Consider the following 24,484-nt stretch of genomic DNA (forward strand, 5'->3'; position numbering starts at 1 on the left):
TTTCCTCTTATTCTTCCTCCTCATTCTCCTCTTATTCTTCCTCCTCATTCTCCTCTTATTCTTCCTCCTCTTCCTCCTCTTATTCTTCCTCCTCTTCCTCCTCTTATTCTTCCTCCTCATTCTCCTCTTATTCTTCCTCCTCTTTCTCCTCTTGTTCTTCCTCCTCTTTCTCCTCTTATTCTTCCTCCTCTTTCTCCTCTTATTCTTCCTCCTCTTTCTCTTATTCTTCCTCCTCTTTCTCCTCTTATTCTTCCTCCTCTTTCTCTTATTCTTCCTACTCTTCCTCCTCTTATTCTTCCTCCTCTTCCTCCTCTTATTCTTCCTCCTCTCCTCTTATTCTTCCTCCTCTTCCTCCTCTTATTCTTCCTCCTCTTCCTCCTCTTATTCTTCCTCCTCTTCCTCCTCTTATTCTTCCTCCTCTTCCTCCTCTTATTCTTCCTCCTCTTCCTCCTCTTATTCTTCCTCCTCATTCTCCTCTTATTCTTCCTCCTCATTCTCCTCTTATTCTTCCTCCTCATTCTCCTCTTATTCTTCCTCCTCTTTCTCCTCTTATTCTTCCTCCTCTTTCTCCTCTTATTCTTCCTCCTCTTTCTCCTCTTATTCTTCCTCCTCTTTCTCCTCTTATTCTTCCTCCTCTTTCTCCTCTTATTCTTCCTCCTCTTTCTCTTATTCTTCCTCCTCTTTCTCCTCTTATTCTTCCTCCTCTTTCTCCTCTTATTCTTCCTCCTCTTTCTCCTCTTATTCTTCCTCCTCTTCCTCCTCTTATTCTTCCTGCTCTTTCTCCTCTTATTCTTCCTCTTCCTCCTCTTCCTCTTCCTCCTTATTCTTCCTCTTCTTATTCTTCCTCCTCTTCCTCTTCTTATTCTTCCTCCTCTTCCTCTTCTTCCTTCACCTCCTCCTCTATCATCATCTGCTGTCTTCAACTTTGCAACTTGGGCTCGTTAAGTTTTGCGAGCCAACATTTTGCACTGGGGGCCAACTCCTGGCCCAGAGCATGGAGCTCCGACGCTGAGCACAACATTGGTATAAAATGCTCAGCTGAGCCCTGTCGGAGTTGAGGACATGTTGGTGGAGACACGCTGCCCGGGCACAACGCTGGGAAAATGGTGTTTGTCATAGTCTTCCCCCCGACACACACACACACACACACACACACACACACACCCCTCCCACAGAACTTTCCCAGCACACACACACACACACACACACACACACTAGCGTAATACATCGAATGCCTCGTCTCCGTCAGTGGCTTGTAAGCATAACTTGAATAATGGAATGGAATACTGAGAAGTGGTTTAGAAAGTCCCTTGTCTGGCCCAGATGGGGAGTTCCTGTCTGGCACAGTTGGGGGTCCTGTCTGGCACAGATGTGGGTCCTGTCTGGCCCAGATGGGGGGGTCCTGTCTGGCACAGTTGGGGTCCTGTCTGGCCCAGATGGGGGGGTCCTGTCTGGCACAGTTGGGGGTCCTGTCTGGCACAGATGAGGGTCCTGTCTGGCCCAGATGGGGGGGTCCTGTCTGGCACAGTTGGGGTCCTGTCTGGCCCAGATGGGGGGGTCCTGTTTGGCACAGTTGGGGGTCCTGTCTGGCACAGTTGGGGTCCTGTCTGGCCCAGATGGGGTCCTGTCTGGCACAGTTGGGGTCCTGTTTGGCACAGATGGGGTCCTGTCTGGCACAGATGGGGGTCCTGTCTGGCACAGATGGGGGTCCTGTTTGGCACAGATGGAGGTCCTGTCTGGCACAGATGGGGTCCTGTCTGGCACAGATGAGGGTCGTGTCTGGCACAGATTGGGTCCTGTCCTGCACACGTCCCAGAAATCTTCCAAACATGGGATTACATGGGTGTACATGGGGAGGACAGATAATACAAGACCTGATGGTCTATGACCAGGTTATCTGCTGGACAACAGAAAGTCTATATATCCTAATCTGTGTAGATGGAGACAGGATAGTACAGCAGAAGGCTCCTCCCCCACCCACCACTATAGATGGAGACAGGATAGTACAGCAGAAGGCTCCTCCCCCACCCACCACTATAGATGGAGACAGAATAGTACAGCAGAAGGCTCCTCCCCCACCCACCACTATAGATGGAGACAGGATAGTACAGCAGAAGGCTCCTCCCCCACCCACCACTATAGATGGAGACAGGATAGTACAGCAGAAGGCTCCTCCCCCCACCCACCACTATAGATGGAGACAGGATAGTACAGCAGAAGGCTCCTCCCCCACCCACCACTATAGATGGAGACAGGATAGTACAGCAGAAGGCTCCTCCCCCCACCCACCACTATAGATGGAGACAGAATAGTACAGCAGAAGGCTCCTCCCCCACCCACCACTATAGATGGAGACAGGATAGTACAGCAGAAGGCTCCTCCTCCCCCACCCACCACTGTAGATAGAGACAGAATAGTACAGCAGAAGGCTCCTCCCCCACCCACCACCATAGATGGAGACAGGACAGTACAGCAGAAGTCTCCTCTCCCACCCACCGCTATAGATGGAGGCACTAAAGATGGAGACATTCATAGGTAGATAGTGATGGAGTGCCATCTACTCTGTGTCATGTAGAGGGTATGGAAATTTGGTGGTCAAATGTAGTCCTATACCTTTATGTGGATGTATAAAGGTTGTATGTGGATGTAAAAAGGTTGTATGTGGATGTATAAAGGTTGTATGTGGATGTATAAAGGTTGTATGTGGATGTATAAAGGTTGTATGTGGATGTATAATGGTTGTATGTGGATGTATAATGGTTGTATGTTGATGTCTAATGGTTGTATTATACCCTCACTCTGTTGTGGACACAGTGTTGCAAATGCACATCTGACACTATTGTTGGCTTGCCTTTGTCAACGCTGCCATCATCAGACGAGATAATATGGAACAGAAAAAAAAAAGAAAAAATACAAATGTAAACATCTAGCGATAAATGGTAAAAGTTTTATACCAGTTTGCCGTAAAAATATTTTTTTTTTTTACAGTAAATGGTGTTGGTGTCATGTGGTGTGGGTTGTGGTAAAACGCTGAACTTAGCTGTGGTGATTTCAGCTTAGCTTTTAGGTGTGGAGGGGAGGGGGTGTGGAGGGAAGGGGGTGTGGAGGGGAGGGGGTGGAAGGGGGGAGGGGGGTGTTGTCTGACCCGTGTGCACCCACAATCTTCTCTTCCCCCTGTTCAAGCCCACCGAGTGAATGACCTTTTCCCTCCCTCCCTCCTTCCCTCCTTCCTTCCCCCCTCCCTCCCTCCTTCCCTCCCCCCTCCTCAACGGCGCGTGGGGAGGAGGAGGAGGGGGTTGAGGGGGGGGGTTAACTTGGAGAAGGTCAAGTTAGGTACCCGACGTTCTCGCCTCTTGTATTATTACTGCAAGATGGACCATCCCTTGCTGACACACACACACACATACACACATACACACACACACATACACACACACCAACCATACGTCGATTTAACGAAGTTGTGTGACAGGAGAACGTCCAAGAGATGGGGGGGCCCACAAGTGTATTAACCCCCTATCGAGTGTATTAATCCCCTCTCGAGTGTATTAACTCCCTCTCGAGTGTATTACCACCCCCTCTCGAGTGTATTAGCGCCCTCTCGAGTGTATTAAGCCACTCTCGAGTGTATTAACCCCCTCTCGAGTGTATTAACCCCCTCTCGAGTGTATTAGCGCCCTCTCGAGTGTATTAAGCCACTCTCGAGTGTATTAACCCCCTCTCGAGTGTATTAACCCCCTCTCGAGTGTATTAACCCCCTCTCGAGTGTATTAACCCCCTCTCGAGTGTATTAATCCCCTCTCGAGTGTATTAACCCCCTCTCGAGTGTATTAACCCCCTCTCGAGTGTATTAACCCCCTCTCGAGTGTATTAACCCCCTCTCGAGTGTATTAATCCCCTCTCGAGTGTATTAACCCCCTCTCGAGTGTATTAACCCCCTCTCGAGTGTATTAACCCCCTCTCGAGTGTATTAATCCCCTCTCGAGTGTATTAACCCCCTCTCGAGTGTATTAATCCCCTCTCGAGTGTATTAACCCCCTCTCGAGTGTATTAATCCCCTCTCGAGTGTATTAACCCCCTCTCGAGTGTATTAAGCCCCCCAAGTGTATTAACCCCCGAGTGTATTAACACCCCCCTCCCCCGAGTGTATTAACCCCCGAGTGTATTAAACCCCCCCGATTGTATTAACCCCCAAGTGTATTAACCCCCCTGAGTGTATTAACCCCCCGAGTGTATTAACCCCCCGAGTGTATTAACACCCCCCTCCCCCGATTGTATTAACCCCCGAGTGTATTAACCCCCCCTTCCCCCGAGTGTATTAAACCCCCCTGAGTGTATTAACCCCCAAGTGTATTAACCCCCCTGAGTGTATTAACCCCCCGAGTGTATTAACCCCCCGAGTGTATTAACACCCCCCTCCCCCGATTGTATTAACCCCCGAGTGTATTAACCCCCCCTTCCCCCGAGTGTATTAAACCCCCCTGAGTGTATTAACCCCCAAGTGTATTAAACCCCCCTGAGTGTATTAAACCCCCCCGATTGTATTAACCCCCCAAGTGTATTAACCCCCCGAGTGTATTAACCCCCCCGAGTGTATTAACCCCCCCCCCCCCTTGTATATAGTACAAACTAGGGTGGTAATTACAACACACAATGGTCTTTAAGGTTTAGGTTTATGTTTTCATAAGGTTTCGTTGTGTGTCTATAAGGTTTACCGCTAGTTCCTGGGGTTTTACGATGTGGATAGCTGTGGTTTATATAGGGTTTAATGATCTCTCTACATAGATGTGGTTTATATAGGTTTGAATGATGTCTCTCGGTAAGTGGTTTATACAAGTTTAGATCTATCTTAGTAAGTGGTTTATATAGGTTTAGATATCTCTTGGTAAGTGGTTTATATAGGTTTAGATCTCACTTGGTAAGTGGTTTATATAGGTTTAGACCTCTTAGTAAGTGGTTTATATAGGTTTAAATCATATCTCTAGATAGTAGTGGTTTATGTAGGACTTGCTAATCATGGTTTACTAGTGTCTATGTTCTCTGGTTTTTCATGATTCTGGTTTCTAATGGTTCTCTGGTTCTGGTTTATCATGGTTTTCTAGTTTTGGTTTATCATGGTTCTCTAGTTCTGGTTTATCATGGTTTCTCTAGTTCTGGTTTATCATGGTTCTCTTGTTCTGGTTTCTAATGGTTATCTAGTTCTGGTTTATCATGGTTCTCTAGTTCTGGTTTCTAATGGTTCTGTGGGTGTCTACGTTCTCTGGTTTCAGGCCTGACTTGTGTGTGGTTGGTTCTGAGATGGTCGTAAGGTTCAGTTTGAACCGTTTTATATATAAGTTTTCCGGCCTTCTGTGCGAGGACTGGGTGATGGGTAGAATAAGTCTTTAGAAATTGGTGATTTAGATTTAGATATAGACAATAGATAAGACTGGTAAACACGAGAAGATAGACGAAGATAGCAATACCATTTTATCTTTAGTCATACACATTGATCTTCCGGGCGAAATAGTTACCTTATTGTTACATAATTATTTTTTTTAGTCTTATAGTTACCTTATTGTTACATAATTATTTTTTTTAGTCTTATAGTTACCTTATTGTTACATAATTATTTTTTTTAGTCTTATAGTTACTTTATTTTTTTTAATGCGATGCACTCTTATTATTTAGTTTTACTCTCCCCGAAGGCCTGGGTGAGAGGTATAGTCTCCCCCGCTGTCCTGGGTGAGAGATGTACTCTCCCCGCTGTCCTGGGTGAGAGATGTACTCTCCCACAGGCCTGGGTGAGAGGTATAGTCTCCCCCGCTGGCCTGGGTGAGAGGTATAGTCTCCCCCAGCGCTGGGCTGGGTGAGAGGTATACTCTCCCCCAGCGGTGGTCTGGGTGAGAGGTATAGTCTCCCCCAGCGCTGGCCTGGGTGAGAGGTATAGTCTCCCCGCTGGGCTGGGTGAGAGGTCTACTCTCACAGACCTGGGTGAGACGTATAGTCTCCCCCAGCGCTGGCCTGGGTGAGAGAGAGGTATACTCTCCCCCAGCGGTGGCCTGGGTGAGAGGTATAGTCTCCCCCAGCGTTGGCCTGGGTGAGAGGTATAGTCTCCCCCAGCGGTGGCCTGGGTGAGAGGTATAGTCTCCCCCAGCGGTGGCCTGGGTGAGAGGTATAGTCTCCCCCAGCGGTGGCCTGGGTGAGAGGTATAGTCTCCCCCAGCGGTGGCCTGGGTGAGAGAGAGGTATAGTCTCCCCCAGCGGTGGCCTGGGTGAGAGAGAGGTATAGTCTCCCCCAGCGGTGGCCTGGGTGAGAGAGGTATAGTCTCCCCCAGCGGTGGCCTGGGTGAGAGAGGTATAGTCTCCCCCAGCGGTGGCCTGGGTGAGAGAGAGGTATAGTCTCCCCCAGCGTGGCCTGGGTGAGAGGTATAGTCTCCCCCAGCGTGGCCTGGGTGAGAGGTATAGTCTCCCCCAGCGCTGGCCTGGGTGAGAGGTATAGTCTCCCCCAGCGGTGGCCTGGGTGAGAGGTATAGTCTCCCCCAGCGGTGGCCTGGGTGAGAGGTATAGTCTCCCCCAGCGGTGGCCTGGGTGAGAGGTATAGTCTCCCCCAGCGGTGGCCTGGGTGAGAGGTATAGTCTCCCCCAGCGTGGCCTGGGTGAGAGGTATAGTCTCCCCCAGCGCTGGCCTGGGTGAGAGGTATACTCTCCCACAGGCCTGGGTGAGAGGTATAGTCTCCCCCAGCGGTGGCCTGGGTGAGAGAGAGGTATAGTCTCCCCCAGCGGTGGCCTGGGTGAGAGAGAGGTATAGTCTCCCCCAGCGTGGCCTGGGTGAGAGAGAGGTATAGTCTCCCCCAGCGGTGGCCTGGGTGAGAGAGTGGAGTGTCCTCCCCGCAGGCCAGGGTGAGAGAGGTGAGAGCCTAGCCTGGGTGAGGGCGGTCGGCAGTGAGCGTTGGGACGCGAGAGAGAGAGTAGGGGGGCAGCGCAGGTGGTTGGGTCTCCGGCTTCGTGTGTCGCTTGGGTCCACACACCGTCAGGAGGGCGACGAGAGAGAGTCAGTCAGTCCGTCAGTCATGCCTCATCCTACACGCCCCTCCTACGGGCGCTGCATGTTGCAGGGGCGTGATACGCCCTCCCCAGGGCCTCGTGGCTCTCTCCTCTCACTCTGGGAGTGTCGCTCCCTCTCCAGTACCTCATTGTAAGAGCGCCACTCCACCTACCTACCTCCCTCCGTGTCCAGGATGAAGTACAAGAGTGAGGCAATGTGTTGCACGTACACGGCAGTGAGAGAGGGTGAGAGGGCAACGTGTCGCCCCGGCCCGCTCTCTGCAAACCGATGGTTCGCTCATGGTTTAATTGGGGTTTAAGGACAAAACCCCACCGCCAGTGTTGAAAAGGAAAATAGTGTTGTAGTGGTAGAAGAAGACGACGACCTCGAAGACGACCTCGCTCTACCCCCCCACACACACCACCCCTTCGCTGTCGTCGTCGTTCGACCCCCGCCCCCCTGTGCAAGAGAGGGGGGAAAGTAGTTTGCCAAGTTGAGCGGTCGTACACGCATCCGGACGAAAAGCCGACCACAACACCCCAACAGGTTGCTTTCCCACATAACTTGTAATTAAGGAACAGTCGGTGTAGGTGGTGTCGGGAAGGGTGTAGGTGTGTGTGTGTGTGTGTGTGTGGGTGTTGTGTGGTCCTCTTTCCCTCATACACCACCACACACACCCCCATTGTCTCTCTCTCTCTCATCATCATCGTCCAATACAATACTTATTAGATAGTCCACAGGGGTGTGATGACTGGCTGGCCCACTTGACTTCAATTGGCCCCCCATCCCCTTGCCGGACCTTAACAATCATTGCTTCACTAGTTCATTAATAACAACGTGTTGTGTGTCTGTGTGTATGTATGTCTGTGTGTTGACTTCACACTCCCCCCTTCTCTCTCAAAACATATAAATTACGTTCAAGATTTAGATGAACAGTTCACCAAACAACGTTGAACATTCTGAAGGGGAGAGAGAGAGAAAAAGAGATTTTTGATTTGTTTGGTCTAATATCTCTCGTAGCATTTTCGTCGAGAAGTTGATTGGGGGAAAAAAAATAATAGAAGTGTGTGTTGGGTCAGGATATAGAAGACCTGAGACATGGCGCTCGCGCGCGCGAGAGAGAGATAGAGAGAGTGAGAGAGAGAGAGAGTGAGTGTAAGTTGTTAAGAAAGCAAAAAAGATAAAGTTGCTAACTGGGAGTTGTGGTTGTGGAAGGTGGAGGTGGTGGTTGTGGTGCTCGTCATCATCGTTCGGCATCGAGGCTTGTTAGAGAGTTGTGGTGAGTGGTTGGTTGAAGAGGGAGAGAGAGAGAGAGAGAGAGAGAGAGAGAGAGAGAGAGAGAGAGAGAGAGAGAGAGGACGTCGTCAAGCGTACATGAAGAAGTGAAGACGTCGAAGGTATCTGAAGGAGGAGTACCTCAGCCACACACCGCCGGAGGAGGAGGAGGAGGAAGGAAGAAGGAAGCAGCAGGAGGAGGAGGAGGAGGAAGGAAGAAGAAGGAAGCAGCAGGAGGCAGGAGGAAGGAAGAAGGAAGAAGGGGGGGTGTGGTGTTTTAAGCAAGAGGGGGGCCCCCCTTACAACATGTCAGTTCCTCCCACGCCCATCTTGCTCTTCATGGTCCTCCTCGTTGCGCCAGAGTCGAACCTGTGTCTGGATGAAGAAGGTAAGATGCTCGCTTTCCCCCCCCATACGCCGACGCTACCCTGAAAAATTGGGAAACGGCGATGGCTATATGTTTTTTTTTTTTTCCCCCTTTTTTTGTTGTTGTCATTGTGTCCACGCCGATGCTACCCGGGTAAATGTGGGAAACGGCGAGGGGGAAGTGATTTGGGTTGTAGGTCGGTGTTGCCGGACTCTCCCTGCAGGTTGGGGTAGGGGGGTAGGGGGGGGGGGAGGACACGCTTTCGTCAGTGCTGTATCATGGTCTTCCAGAAACGCCCTGTGTCCCCACCCCATGGAGCCCACCTTACCCTGTTCCTGCATGGAGCGCAGCCTCGTAGGCGTACGAGCCTCATTGAAGTGTCGTGGGATTACATTATAATGATGATGATCACAATGGGATTGTCTGTGGGGCGTGGTAATAGATCGGGAAGTGCTGTTACTCTGGCATTACACATGACAGCTGTTCGTGGCGCTCCCTCGCTCTCCCGCGGGAAACGGCGAGCATGTGTGGAGATCGATAGATTTTACGTGGCTTTCGTAAGTTATCAAAGAGTTTCCCACCTGAGCGAGGTAGCGTCAGGAACAGATGGCTCATCCCTAGAGTTAAATTCCCTGTTCGTCTGTTTCTTCTGTGGGAAAGTAAGGTGTCGTGGGTACTATATATATATATATTTTTTTTTTTTTTTTTTTTTTAAACTATTCGCCATTTCCCGCGTTAGCGAGGTAGCATTAAGAACAGAGGACTGGGCCTTTGAGGGAATACCCTCACCTGGCCCAATTCTCTGTTCCTTCTTTTGGAAAAAAAAAAAAAAAAAACGAGAGGGGAGGATTTCCAGCCCCCCGCTCCCTCCCCTTTTAGTCGCCTTCTACGACACGCAGGGAATACGTGGGAAGTATTCTTAATCCCCTATCCCCAGGGATCATATATATATATATATATATATATATATATATATATATATATATATATATGATGAAACCATCATATTGCAAGTTCGATTCTATTGCTGTAAGGTCGTTTAGATTCGTTAAGGGCCATTCTCTACTTAGTACAGTGAGTGCTTTCGTACTTAGGGCGAGACCAGTAGTTAGCTAAGAACGGGATGCGGGTTTGCCTAGTTGTCAAGGATTTTATATGTGAGATAGATACATAGTGTATGTGTGCTGCACGTCGGCAACCCAAGTGTTATGTGTGTGTGGGGAAGGTAGAAAGAAGAGTGAGGGGGTACCTGGGCCGAAGGAGTGGCGTTTGACAGCCAAAGGAGTGGCGTTTGACAGCCAAAGGCGTGTCGTTTGACAGCCAAAGGAGTGGCGTTTGACAGCCAAAGGCGTGGCGTTTGACAGCCAAAGGCGTGGCGTTTGACAGCCAAAGGCGTGGCGTTTGACAGCCAAAGGCGTGGCGTTTGACAGCCAAAAGGAGTGGCGTTTGACAGCCAAAGGCGTGTCGTTTGACAGCCAAAGGAGTGGCGTTTGACAGCCAAAGGCGTGTCGTTTGACAGCCAAAGGAGTGGCGTTTGACAGCCAAAGGAGTGTCGTTTGACAGCCAAAGGCGTGGCGTTTGATAGCCAAACGCGTGGCGTTTGACAGCCAAAGGCGTGGCGTTTGACAGCCAAAAGGAGTGGCGTTTGACAGCCAAAGGAGTGGCGTTTGACAGCCATCTACTAACCCAGGGGAGTAGGACCGCCCTGGTCTGTGGCTTTGTACTATGTACTACTTACCAAGAGATGTACTTACCCTCCAGTACTTAATGTAGTAGTGTACTATGTACTACTTACCAAGAGATGTACTTACCCTCCAGTACTTAATGTAGTAGTGTACTATGTACTACTTACCAAGAGATGTACTTACCCTCCAGTACTTAATGTAGTAGTGTACTATGTACTACTTACCAAGAGATGTACTTACCCTCCAGTACTTAACGTAGTAGTGTACTATGTACTACTTACCAAGAGATGTACTTACCCTCCAGTACTTAATGTAGTAGTGTACTATGTACTACTTACCAAGAGATGTACTTACCCTCCAGTACTTAACGTAGTAGTGTACTATGTACTACTTACCAAGAGATGTACTTACCCTCCAGTACTTAACGTAGTAGTGTACTATGTACTACTTACCAAGAGATGTACTTACCCTCCAGTACTTAACGTAGTGGTGTACTATGTACTACTTACCAAGAGATGTACTTACCCTCGAGCACTTAACGTAGTAGTGTACTATGTACTACTTACCAAGAGATGTACTTACCCTCCAGTACTTAACGTAGTAGTGTACTATGTACTACTTACCAAGAGATGTACTTACCCTCCAGTACTTAACGTAGTAGTGTACTATGTACTACTTACCAAGAGATGTACTTACCCTCCAGTACTTAACGTAGTAGTGTACTATGTACTACTTACCAAGAGAGGTACTTACCCTCCAGTACTTAACGTAGTAGTGTACTATGTACTACTTACCAAGAGATGTACTTACCCTCCAGTACTTACCAAGAGATGTACTTACCCTCCAGTACTTAACGTAGTAGTGTACTATGTACTACTTACCAAGAGATGTACTTACCCTCCAGTACTTAACGTAGTAGTGTACTATGTACTACTTACCAAGAGATGTACTTACCCTCGAGCACTTAACGTAGTCGTGTGTCTTGTTTGATGGATGATAATGTTACTCTGTAATAAATGTGTTACTCTGTGATAAATAAGGTCGATAAATGATTTATCTATTTTTTTGGGGGGAAGGGGTGTTCTCTGGGACTGACTTAACCCATATATCCAGTTTTCTTTTAAATGTTTGTGTATGTGTGTGTTTTTTTTTGTTTAGTTTTTTTTTTTTCAGTGCTCCTGGTAGTGTATTGAAGTTTCTGTGGTTTGAACCCATTTTTTAAAACCTTTTTCGTATACTTATAGATTTTTTTTTCATATTCGTTGATTAGATGTATTTAAGTGTGCAATGTGACTAGCACAGTCCACACTGACCTGACCTCCCTAGTCTTTGACCTGACCTGACCTAACCAGGAGTCTGTGGCCTGACCTACCACCAGTCTGTATGACCTGACCCCTGAAGTACCACCAGTCTGTGTGACCTGACCTGACCTTACCTATTAAGGGCGTAACCAAAGGGGTCAATGATAACTACCCTTGTCCATCCAGTGTGTCCACATCGGGCTACTATATTGACTTCATCGCTTCAGTGTAAATTTGACAGAAAAAGATATTGACTTCATCACTTCAATGTAAATTTAACAGAAAAAGATATTGACATCATCACTTCAATGTAAATTTAACAGAAAAAGATATTGACTTCATCACTTCAATGTAAATTTAACAGAAAAAGATATTGACTTCATCACTTCAATGTAAATTTAACAGAAAAAGATATTGACTTCATCACTTCAATGTAAATTTAACAGAAAAAGATATTGACTTCATCACTTCAATATAAATTTAACAGAAAAAGATATCTTTCTAGATTCTCTCTCTCTCTCTCTCTCTCTCTCTCTCTCTCTCTCTCTCTCTCTCTCTCTCTCTCATATACAGGATGGAGTTGGTGTGGTGTGGACCCGTTCGGCAATGGATCGTCTGACAAATGTATTTATAATGCGATCAGAGTGACAGTTATTTAAGATTTTAGTTTGTGCTGATAACATATGTAACGTTACGTAAAGAACACACATTCAGTTACTTACCTGCACTGGATTTAGCAAGTGTTTATAGACGTTTTGATTGTGTGTATGTGTGTGTGTAATATATATACATTTACATATATATATATATATATATATATATATATATATATATATATATATATATATATATATATATTATCCCTGGGGATAGGGGAGAAAGAATACTTCCCACGTATTCCCTGCGTGTCGTAGAAGGCGACTAAAAGGGGAGGGAGCGGGGGGCTAGAAATCCTCCCCCTCGTGTTTTTAATTACCAAAAGAAGGAACAGAGAAGGGGGCCAAGTGAGGATATTCCCTCAAAGGCTCAGTCCTCTTTTCTTAACGCTACCTTGCTAACGCGGGAGATGGCGAATAGTTTGAAAGAAAGAAAAGAAAGATATATATATATATATATATATATATATATATATATATATATATATATATATATATATATATATATGTTTGTAAAAGGTATTACGAGTGAGACAGAGATGGCGTCTGCGTCAGCAGCCCAAGTGCGGGCGAGATGGGTCGAAGGAATGGAACGCGATAGCCACTGAAGTGTGCGCTGACACCCCCCCCCCCTCGTTGCCCAGGCGGGGGGGCTGCCTGCCACAGAGAGAGAGAGAGAGAGAGAGAGAGAGAGAGAGAGAGAGAGAGAGAGAGAGAAATGGGCGTGAGTGTGGAACTGGAAATCCTCCCCTCCTGCATTATCGCCTTTAAAAAGAAGAAAAAAAAAAGGTGTGAAGACAGGAGAAACGAGAGATTGAGGGGCGGGGGAGGGATTTTTCTCGAAAGCTTCAGTAACGCTTCCATAGTATTGGTAACACTCCCATAGCGTTAGTAACACTCCCATAGCGTCAGTAACACTCCCATAGCGTTAGTAACACTCCCATAGCGTTAGTAACACTCCCATAGCGTTAGTAACACTCCCATAGCGTCAGTAACACTCCCATAGCGTTAGTAACACTCCCATAGCGTTAGTAACACTCCCATAGCGTTAGTAACACTCCCATAGCGTCAGTAACACTCCCATAGCGTCAGTAACACTCCCATAGCGTTAGTAACACTCCCATAGCGTCAGTAACACTCCCATAGCTTAAGTAACACTCCTGTAGCGTTAGTACTATTACCATAGCATCTGTAACGCTCACATAGCATCAGTAACACTCCTGTAGCGTTAGTACCATTTCCATAGCATCTGTAACGCTCCCATAGCTTAAGTAACACTCCTGTAGCGTTAGTACTATTTCCATGGCATCTGTAACGCTCACATAGCATCAGTAACACCCCTGTAGCGTCAGTAACACTCCCATAGCGTAAGTAACACTCCTGTGGCGTTAGTACCATTTCCATAGCATCTGTAACGTTTCCATAGCATTGGTAACACTCCCCTAGCGTCAGTAACACTCCCATAGCATTAGTAACACTCCCATAGCATTAGTAACACTCCCATAGCATTAATAACACTCCTGTAGCGTTAGTAGCACTTGCAAAGCATCTGTAACGCTCCCATAGCATCTGTAACACTCCTGTAGCGTTAGTAACACTTCCATAGCATCTGTAACGTTCCCATAGCATCTGTAACACTGCCATAGCTTCAGTAACACTGAATCAACATTCCCATAGCATAAGTAGCAGTTTCATAGCATCAATAACGCATCTAAGGGTCGTACCGTCGTGCTCAAGGGTCGTATCGTCGTGCTCAAGGGTCGTACCGTCGTGCTCAAGGGTCGTATCGTCGTGCTCAAGGGTCGTACCGTCGTGCTCAAGGGTCGTACCGTCGTGTTCAAGGGTCGTATCGTCGTGCTCAAGGGTCGTACCGTCGTGCTCAAGGGTCGTACCGTCGTGCTCAAGGGTCGTATCGTCGTGCTCAAGGGTCGTATCGTCGTGCTCAAGGGTCGTACCGTCGTGTTCAAGGGTCGTACCGTCGTGCTCAAGGGTCGTACCGTCGTGTTCAAGGGTCGTACCGTCGTGCTCAAGGGTCGTACCGTCGTGTTCAAGGGTCGTATCGTCGTGCTCAAGGGTCGTACCGTCGTGTTCAAGGGTCGTACCGTCGTGCTCAAGGGTCGTATCGTCGTGCTCAAGGGTCGTATCGTCGTGCTCAAGGGTCGTACCGTCGTGTTCAAGGGTCGTACCGTTATGCTTAGAAGATATAGTCGTACATATGGATTTGAAATGTACTTTGGATATCATATATGTACATCGTATAATCATTACTCACCTATATGTAGATGTCTGTTCATCTAGGAATGTATATACTTATTTATATGTACGATTTGGTGATGTGAAATTCCTTTTAATGTAATCCATGATTATGTAGATAATGTGTATAGGGTCTCCATGCACAGTATGTTAAGATAAGGAGATAAGAATAGTTATAATCAAAGGTTTAAAACAAATCTAGTTTGTTTGTTTTTTTTTGAACTGGTCGATATGCAAATTGATAGCCTAATTTTAAGTAAATGGTGATAGTGTTTATATATGTGACGCTGGTTGGGTCCAGTGTTGAAGTTTTAGTATTTATATATATTCAGAGGTTTATATTAAGCCCTGTAGGATAGGAGACTCGGTAGTCTATCATTTTATTTAAACATTTAACAAATGCACATGTATAGACATACACGTCCACCCACGCACATATACATACCTATACATTTCACCGTATACCTATATATATATATATATATATATATATATGTATATATATATATATATATATATATATATATATATATATATATATATATATATACATACACAGACATATACATGTATACACATGTACATAATTCATACTGTCTGCCTTTATTCATTTCCGTCGCCACCCCGCTACACATGAAATGACACCCCCCGCATGTGCGCGAGGTAGCGCTAGGAAAAGACAACAAAGGCCACATTCGTTCACACTGTCTCCAGCTGTCATGTCTAATGCACCGAAACCACAGCTCCCTTTCCACATCCAGGCCCCACAGAACTTTCCATGGTTGACCCCAGACGCTTCACATGCCCTGGGTCAATCCATTGACAGCACGTCGACCCCGGTATACCACATCGTTCCAATTCACTCTATTCCTTGCACGCCTTTCACCCTCCTGCATGTTCAGGCCCCGATCACACAAAATCTTTTTCACTCCATCTTTCCACCTCCAATTTGGTCTCCCACTTCTCCTCGTTCCCTCCACCTCCGACACATATATCCTCTTGGTCAATCTTTCCTCACTCATTCTCTCCATGTGTCCAAACCATTTCAAAACACCCTCTTCTGCTCTCTCAACCACACACTATTTATTTCCACACATCTCTCTTACCCTTACATTACTTACTCGATCAAACCACCACACACCACACATTGTCCTAAAACATCCCATTTCCAACACATCGTCTTGTTTGCGCACTTAACGTTCATTGACACATCCGTTTATCAAACTTAATCATTCCAAATACGAATAAATGATAAAAGATAATTATCTTAACGACCATTTACTCCAACCCCGGTAATTTGGACAAACTGTGAAGTATATTGTAATTACGAGGACGAGGTGGTGGTGTGTGGCCATATCTCACTGGCTCAGAGGAAACATTGTGGTGAATTTATGCTTAACAGCTGCTCAACCAGTTAGGTCACACATAACTGGCCATTGTATAAGGGCGAGTTTAGGGTGTTAACTGTCGTTGGCTCTCGTAAGTGTGGAGGGATAATGATGTTGAATGTGTAGATTATGGAAGCAAGTGTTTTTTTTTATACATGTTATAGAAATGTTATGAGGCCTTTGAGTACGAGTTGGTGTTGTGGTTAGGGTCTGTAACTCTGTTTTGGTCGTGGGTTATAGCTCGTCTTGTGGTTGTAAACTACAACCCCGTTGTCCTGTTTGCTGGGTTTGAATTGTTGTTCCTGTTGCTGGGGTTCATCTGTTGTCCAGTTACTGGGGTTCGTCTGTTGTCCTGTTGCTGTGGTTCATCTGTTGTCCTGTCGCTGGGGTTCGTCTGTTGTCCAGTTACTGGGGTTCGTCTGTTGTCCAGTTACTGGGGTTCGTCTGTTGTCCTGTTGCTGGGGTTCATCTGTTGTTCTGTTGCTGGGGTTCATCTGTTGTCCTGTTGCTGGGGTTCATCTGTTGTCCTGTTGCTGGGGTTCATCTGTTGTCCTGTTGCTGGGGTTCATCTGTTGTCCAGTTACTGGGGTTCATCTGTTGTCCTGTTGCTGGGGTTCATCTGTTGTCCTGTTGCTGGGGTTCATCTGTTGTCCTGTTGCTGGGGTTCGTCTGTTGTCCTGTTGCTGGGGTTCGTCTGTTGTCCTGTTGCTGGGGTTCGTCTGTTGTCCTGTTGCTGGGGTTCATCTGTTGTTCTGTTGCTGGGGTTCATCTGTTGTCCTGTTGCTGGGGTTCGTCTGTTGTCCTGTTGCTGGGGTTCATCTGTTGTCCTGTTGCTGGGGTTCGTCTGTTGTCCTGTTGCTGGGGTTCGTCTGTTGTCCTGTTGCTGGGGTTCATCTGTTGTCCAGTTACTGGGGTTCATCTGTTGTCCTGTTGCTGGGGTTCATCTGTTGTCCTGTTGCTGGGGTTCATCTGTTGTCCTGTTGCTGGGGTTCATCTGTTGTCCTGTTGCTGGGGTTCGTCTGTTGTCCTGTTGCTGGGGTTCGTCTGTTGTCCTGTTGCTGGGGTTCATCTGTTGTCCAGTTACTGGGGTTCATCTGTTGTCCTGTTGCTGGGGTTCATCTGTTGTCCTGTTGCTGGGGTTCATCTGTTGTCCTGTTGCTGGGGTTCGTCTGTTGTCCTGTTGCTGGGGTTCGTCTGTTGTCCTGTTGCTGGGGTTCGTCTGTTGTCCTGTTGCTGGGGTTCATCTGTTGTTCTGTTGCTGGGGTTCATCTGTTGTCCTGTTGCTGGGGTTCATCTGTTGTCCTGTTGCTGGGGTTCATCTGTTGTCCTGTTGCTGGGGTTCATCTGTTGTCCTGTTGCTGGGGTTCATCTGTTGTCCTGTTGCTGGGGTTCATCTGTTGTCCTGTTGCTGGGGTTCATCTCTTCTGTTGCTGTGGTTCGTCTCTTGTCCTGTTGCTGGGGTTCGTCTGTTGTCCTGTTGCTGGGGTTCATCTGTTGTCCTGTTGCTGGGGTTCATCTGTTGTCCTGTTGCTGGGGTTCATCTGTTGTTCTGTTGCTGGGGTTCATCTGTTGTCCTGTTGCTGGGGTTCATCTGTTGTTCTGTTGCTGGGGTTCATCTGTTGTCCTGTTGCTGGGGTTCATCTGTTGTCCTGTTGCTGGGGTTCATCTGTTGTCCTGTTGCTGGGGTTCATCTGTTGTCCTGTTGCTGGGGTTCATCTGTTGTCCTGTTGCTGGGGTTCATCTGTTGTTCTGTTGCTGGGGTTCATCTGTTGTCCTGTTGCTGGGGTTCATCTGTTGTCCTGTTGCTGGGGTTCGTCTGTTGTCCTGTTGCTGGGGTTCATCTGTTGTCCTGTTGCTGGGGTTCATCTGTTGTTCTGTTGCTGGGGTTCATCTGTTGTCCTGTTGCTGGGGTTCGTCTGTTGTCCTGTTGCTGGGGTTCATCTGTTGTCCTGTTGCTGGGGTTCGTCTGTTGTTCTGTTGCTGGGGTTCATCTGTTGTCCTGTTGCTGGGGTTCATCTGTTGTTCTGTTGCTGGGGTTCATCTGTTGTCCTGTTGCTGGGGTTCGTCTGTTGTCCTGTTGCTGGGGTTCATCTGTTGTCCTGTTGCTGGGGTTCGTCTGTTGTTCTGTTGCTGGGGTTCATCTGTTGTCCTGTTGCTGGGGTTCATCTGTTGTTCTGTTGCTGGGGTTCATCTGTTGTTCTGTTGCTGGGGTTCATCTGTATTCTTTATGATAACGAAGGTTAATCAACCCGTTTATTAAGTTAATTAATCAATTAATCAGAGATAAGAGATTTTGTGACGTGGCTTGATCAGTGATTGTGTATGTAAACAGACTGAAAACTGAATGTATTTGAAATCTCTCTAATCACATTAATTGACGATGGTAAATGATAGATTAGTTAGAAATGATAGGAGATAAAGTTAGAAATGATAGCGATAGATGAAATGATTTTGATAGTGGGAGATCTGAATTGCAAGATAGAGAATTGATAAGGTGTTTTGAATGGCATGATAGTGAAATGATAAGTGTAAGACGGTGGAATGATGAGGTAGTGGTGAAATAGTGGAATGATGAGGTAAATGGTAAGATTGTGGAATGATGAGGTAAATGGTTAGATAGTGGAATGATGAGGTAAATGGTAAATGATTAGATAGTGGAATGATGAGGTAAATGGTAAGATAGTGGAATGATGAGGTAAATGGTTAGATAGTGGAATGATGAGGTAAATGGTAAATGATTAGATCGTGGAATGATGAGGTAAATGGTGAGTTAGTGGAATGATGAGGTAAATGGTAAGATAGTGGAATGATGAGGTAAATGGTTAGATAGTGGAATGATGAGGTAAATGGTAAGATAGTGGAATGATGAGGTAAATGGTTAGATAGTGGAATGATGAGGTGAATGGTAAGATAGTGAAATGATGAGGTAAATGGTAAGATAGTGAAATGATGATACAATATAGTGGAATGAAGATAAATGGTAAGGTGGTGGAATGATAACGTAAATGGCTAGTGGAATAATAACTGATAAGATAGTGATATATTGAGATAACTGAATAATAAGATGATAGCGAAATAATAACTGAAAAGATGGTGTTATATTGAGATAACTGAATGATGAGATAATAAGGTAATAGTGGAATGAACCGAACAGCTCGATAGTGGAACGTTTGAGAGAGAGGAATGGGGAGAGGAGGAAAGAGAAGGATGGGAAGGGATGGGGAATGGAATGGGGGGGTCTTGTCTTTTTTTCCCCCCTAAGGCCATTCCATTGGACAGTAGTTGTATATCGGACTTTTATCTCTATCTCTTCCCTCAAAGGAATTGAATGACGTCGTACAGTGAATATAGAAGGGGTCCAAAGTGGATCTCCTAACAGTGAACAGGAGATGGGATTGTGTTCTTACTGTATAACACACAACGCTGTGATGTGGATCTTGAATGGGGAGTGGTGTGTGGTGTGGGGGGGGAAATATTAGATTGGACTTTGTTTATTTGTATAGTTAGATGGGTGGAATTCGTTGAATGGGGAGTGGTGATGGGTAGATGTGTGAGTGGTAATGGGTAGATGTGGGAGAGATGATGGATTGATGTGGGGGAGATGGGTTGATGTGGGGGTGATGATGGGTAGATGTGGGGGTGATGATGGGTTGATGTGGGGGTGATGGGTAGATGTGGGAGTGATGAGACATGATGGGTAGATGTGGGAGTGAGGATGGGTAGATGTGGGAGTGAGGATGGGTGGATGTGGGAGTGAGGATGGGTGGATGTGGGAGTGAGGATGGGTGGATGTGGGTGTGAAGATGGGTAGATGTGGGAGAGATGTTTAGGGATGTTGTATATGTTAAGGAACCATGGATGTTTAGGGATAAATGTTTGACGATGTTATATCCTTATGGTTGTATGTTCAAGGGTTGTGTATGTTTAAGGGGCATATGTTTAAGGGTGTTGTATCTTTAGGGGTGTATGTTCTAAGGGTGATGTATTTCCCGTAATGTTGAGTTTTACATTTTAAGTTGTATGTTGTATTTTCAGCTATGTAATGTATGTGTAGATATGTATGTGTTATGTTGAGGAATGTAATGTATGTGTAGATATGTATGTGTTATGTTGAATGTAATGTATGTGTAGATATGTATGTGTTATGTTGAATGTAATGTATGTGTAAATATGTATGTGTTATGTTGAATGTAATGTATGTGTAGATATGTATGTGTTATGTTGAATGTAATGTATGTGTAGATATGTATGTGTTATTTTGAGGAATGTAATGCATGTGTAGATACATATGTGATATGTACAGGTATGTACATATAGGTGTTGTGTAAATGAGACAAAGAAAGATAAATACATGAAGGAAGATTAGAAAGAATTTGAATGAACAATTAGAATGAAAGTGAATGAAAGAAAATGGATCATAGTTCCCTATGAAAGGACTGTGGAGTAATTGAGTGAGACTTTGGGAAAATAAACAAAGGGAAATGAATCAAACGAAGATGATGATTGATGATGAGTCGAAGATATAGATGGGAGAGATGAGTTATGCGAATATGAATAAAAGATGGTGAATATGGTGAGTCCCCCCCCCCCCCCCCGAAGTCCAGTACGGTGAATGATGGAGGAGGGGAGGTGTGTGTGTGTGTGTGTGTGTGTGTGTGTGTTGGAGAGGGGGAGGAGAGGGGGGGTGATGGTTGATGGTACATATATACTGCTGGATCATATATATATATATATATATATATATATATATATATATATATATATATATATGTATGTATATATATATATATATATATATATATATATATATATATATATATATATATATATATATATATATATATATAGCGAATAGTGATAGCGGCTAGAGATATAGAAGGATTTTACAATTATAGCCTGCGATTGAGTAGGGGGCGGCGGGGGGTCGGTGATTGATGAGGGGGGCGGGGGGCTGCAATTGATCAGGGGGGGAGAGAGAGAGAGAGGGGGAACATAAGTGCTAGAAGATTTTAAGTACCATTAGTCCAGCTGTTGGCAGAGAGAGGGGGGGGGGTGTTAAGTGATTGGAGTTTAAGTGAGGGTAGAGGCTAAATTTAAGTGGGGGAGGGGAAGGGGGGGGAGGGTTGTGAATGGTTTCACACACGCACTCTGTAGTAGAATGAAAGGCGACCTGATTGGCCCTAATGAGACATGCGTATTAATTACATTAGTGGGATCAGTGTATGATGAAATGATGAGCAATACAGACTTGGATGTTGAAGGCATAAGTTCGTCTGTGTCATATACTCAGAATGTAGTGTGAAGAGGGGAAGGTGTAGTAAATGGGTGGTAGTGGGAAAAAGTGATACAGAATGAGAGAAATGATTAATAATGACAGGGGAATTATTGCAAGAGAGTTATTGTCTTCAGTGCGTGATTTACAGAAATATATATATATATATATATATATATATATATATATATATATATATATATATATATATATATATATATATATGTTTATTTATTTCCTGTAAGTCCACGGGCGTCCTACCTTCGTCTCTTCGATGTAACTGACTGTTATATTTCTCTCTTGTGTCTCCCCTGATGATGTGATTATTACACGAAAGTGCACTTGGGAATTTACCGTGTTTCATTTTCCCCCTGGACTCATAGAAATATATATATATAATGTGTGTGTATCCGTGAGCTGTGGAGTGTATATATGGGGGTTGGTCATGAATCATTATTAACCCACATTAGTATTGCCTTGTGGGAATGGGTGTGGATTATGGGGTGAAGTGGGAGGGAGGGTGAGTGGGTAAGTAGTAGAGAGAGGTGGGGGGAAGACGACCATATTGACTCTTAGTTGGAAAGGTATTATGGTCTTTATAGTGTAGGGGAATTAAGGCTAGTTTCTTATTTATTTCTTTTTTTACATGTATATGTGCGTGCTTAAGGCTCGTACCGTTGTGTGCTCAAGGGTCGTACCGTTGTGTGCTCAAGGGTCGTACCGTTGTGTGTTCAAGGGTCGTACCGTCGTGCTCAAGGGTCGTACCGTTGTGTGCTCAAGGGTCGTACCGTTGTGTGTTCAAGGGTCGTACCGTCGTCGTGTTCAAGGGTTGTACCTTCGTGTTCAAGGGTCGTACCATCGTGTTCAAGGGTTGTACCTTCGTGTTCAAGGGTCGTACCGTCGTGTTCAAGGGTCGTACCGTCGTCGTGCTCAAGGGTCGTACCTTCGTCGTGCTCAAGGGTCGTACTGTGAGAACGCATATATCGCACCGTCGTACACGACGTGGTTGGTCACTGTCAGACAGTACATTACCCTCTGTTCAAGTATCTTGCTCCGGTGGTATTGGGTCAATAATTACCCCCTGTTCAACCGTCTTGCTCCGTTGGTATTTGGTCAGTAATAACCCCCTGTTCAACTGTCTTGCTCCGGTGATATTTGGTCAATAATTACCCCCTGTTCAACTGTCTTGCTCCGGTGGTATTTGGTCAATAATTACCCCTGTTCAACTGTCTTGCTCCGGTGATATTTGGTCAGTAATTACCCCCTGTTCAACTGTCTTGCTCCGGTGGTATTGGGTCAATAATTACCCCCTGTTCAACTGTCTTGCTCCGGTGGTATTAGGTCAATAATTACCCCCTGTTCAACTGTCTTGCTCTGGTGGTATTGGGTCAATAATTACCCCCTGTTCAACTGTCTTGCTCCGGTGGTATTTGGTCAATAATTAACCCCTGTTCAACTGTCTTGCTCTGGTGGTATTTGGTCAATAATTACCCCTGTTCAACTGTCTTGCTCCGGTGGTATTTGGTCAGTAATTACCCCCTGTTCAACTATGGTGTTCCGGTGGTATTTGGTCAATAATTACCCCCTGTTCAAGTATCTTGCTCCGGTGGTATTTGGTCAGTAATTACCCCCTGTTCAACTATGGTGTTCCGGTGGTATTTGGTCAGTAATTGCCCCCTGTTCAACTATGTTGCTCCGGTGGTATTTGGTCAATAATTACCCCCTGTTCAACTCTCTTGCTCCGGTGGTATTTGGTCAGTAATTACCCCCTGTTCAACTATGTTGCTCCGGTGGTATTTGGTCAATAATTACCCCCTGTTCAACTGTCTTGCTCCGGTGGTATTTGGTCAATAATTACCCCCTGTTCAACTGTCTTGTTCTGGTGGTATTTGGTCAATAATTACCCCCTGTTCAACTGTCTTGCTCTGGTGGTATTTGGTCAATAATTACCCCCTGTTAAACTGTCTTGCTCTGGTGGTATTTGGTCAATAATTACCCCTTGTTCAACTGTATTGCTCTGGTGGTATTTGGTCAATAATTACCCCCTGTTCAACTGTCTTGCTCTGGTAGTATTTGGTCAATAATTACCCCCTGTTCAACTGTCTTGCTCTGGTGGTATTTGGTCAATAATTACCCCCTGTTCAACTGTCTTGCTCCGGTGGTATTTGGTCAATAATTACCCCCTGTTCAACTGTCTTGCTCTGGTGGTATTTGGTCAATAATTACCCCCTGTTCAACTGTCTTGCTCTGGTGGTATTTGGTCAATAATTACCCCCTGTTCAACTCTCTTGCTCTGGTGGTATTTGGTCAATAATTACCCCCTGTTCAACTGTCTTGCTCTGGTGGTATTTGGTCAATAATTACCCCCTGTTCAACTCTCTTGCTCTGGTGGTATTTGGTCAATAATTACCCCCTGTTCAACTGTCTTGCTCTGGTGGTATTTGGTCAATAATTACCCCCTGTTCAACTGTCTTGCTCTGGTGGTATTTGGTCAATAATTACCCCCTGTTAAACTGTCTTGCTCTGGTGGTATTTGGTCAATAATTACCCCTTGTTCAACTGTATTGCTCTGGTGGTATTTGGTCAATAATTACCCCCTGTTCAACTGTCTTGCTCTGGTAGTATTTGGTCAATAATTACCCCCTGTTCAACTGTCTTGCTCTGGTGGTATTTGGTCAATAATTACCCCCTGTTCAACTGTCTTGCTCCGGTGGTATTTGGTCAATAATTACCCCCTGTTCAACTGTCTTGCTCTGGGGGTATTTGGTCAATAATTACCCCCTGTTCAACTGTCTTGCTCTGGTGGTATTTGGTCAATAATTACCCCCTGTTCAACTCTCTTGCTCTGGTGGTATTTGGTCAATAATTACCCCCTGTTCAACTGTCTTGCTCTGGTGGTATTTGGTCAATAATTACCCCGGTGCTATAATTAGTTCTGGCCGTTAGGCTTGCTCATGTGTGTGTGTGTGTGTAGTTTGCCAAGGAGCCCCAGCCATGCGCTCCTCTCCGCTGCAGGGTAATTATTATAATCGAATTCCTTTAGCCAATTAACAATCAGTGTTGCTAAGGTTGAATTTTGGGGTAACATCGCTGAGCACGCCATTCTGATCTAGATTTTTGTTAAAACTAATCTATCTATCTATCGGACTGATCTGCATTGATGCATAGATAATTACGGGTAATTAGCGTCATGTACTAATGAAGAGAGGTTGGTTTTGTACGTACGAACGACTTCAGTTCGGTATTGATGGATGTGGGGGGG

At 45.7% G+C, this 24,484-nt stretch overlaps 1 protein-coding gene across 1 annotated transcript in view; it reads left to right on the forward strand.

The window, feature by feature from the left end:
* The first annotated feature begins 6,901 nt into the window (after positions 1 to 6,901).
* LOC139745701 (B-cell receptor CD22-like) overlaps positions 6,902 to 24,484 on the forward strand; it is a 382,571-nt gene continuing 364,988 nt past the window's right edge. Inside the window, exon 1 of the mRNA XM_071656138.1 lies at positions 6,902 to 8,688. Within this exon, the coding sequence (XP_071512239.1) occupies positions 8,607 to 8,688 (82 nt within the window). The 5' untranslated portion in view covers positions 6,902 to 8,606. The remainder of the gene's footprint in view (positions 8,689 to 24,484) is intronic.

The sequence above is a fragment of the Panulirus ornatus genome, chromosome 62 (assembly GCF_036320965.1).
Source record: "Panulirus ornatus isolate Po-2019 chromosome 62, ASM3632096v1, whole genome shotgun sequence".
Taxonomy (NCBI): Eukaryota; Metazoa; Arthropoda; class Malacostraca; order Decapoda; family Palinuridae; genus Panulirus; species Panulirus ornatus.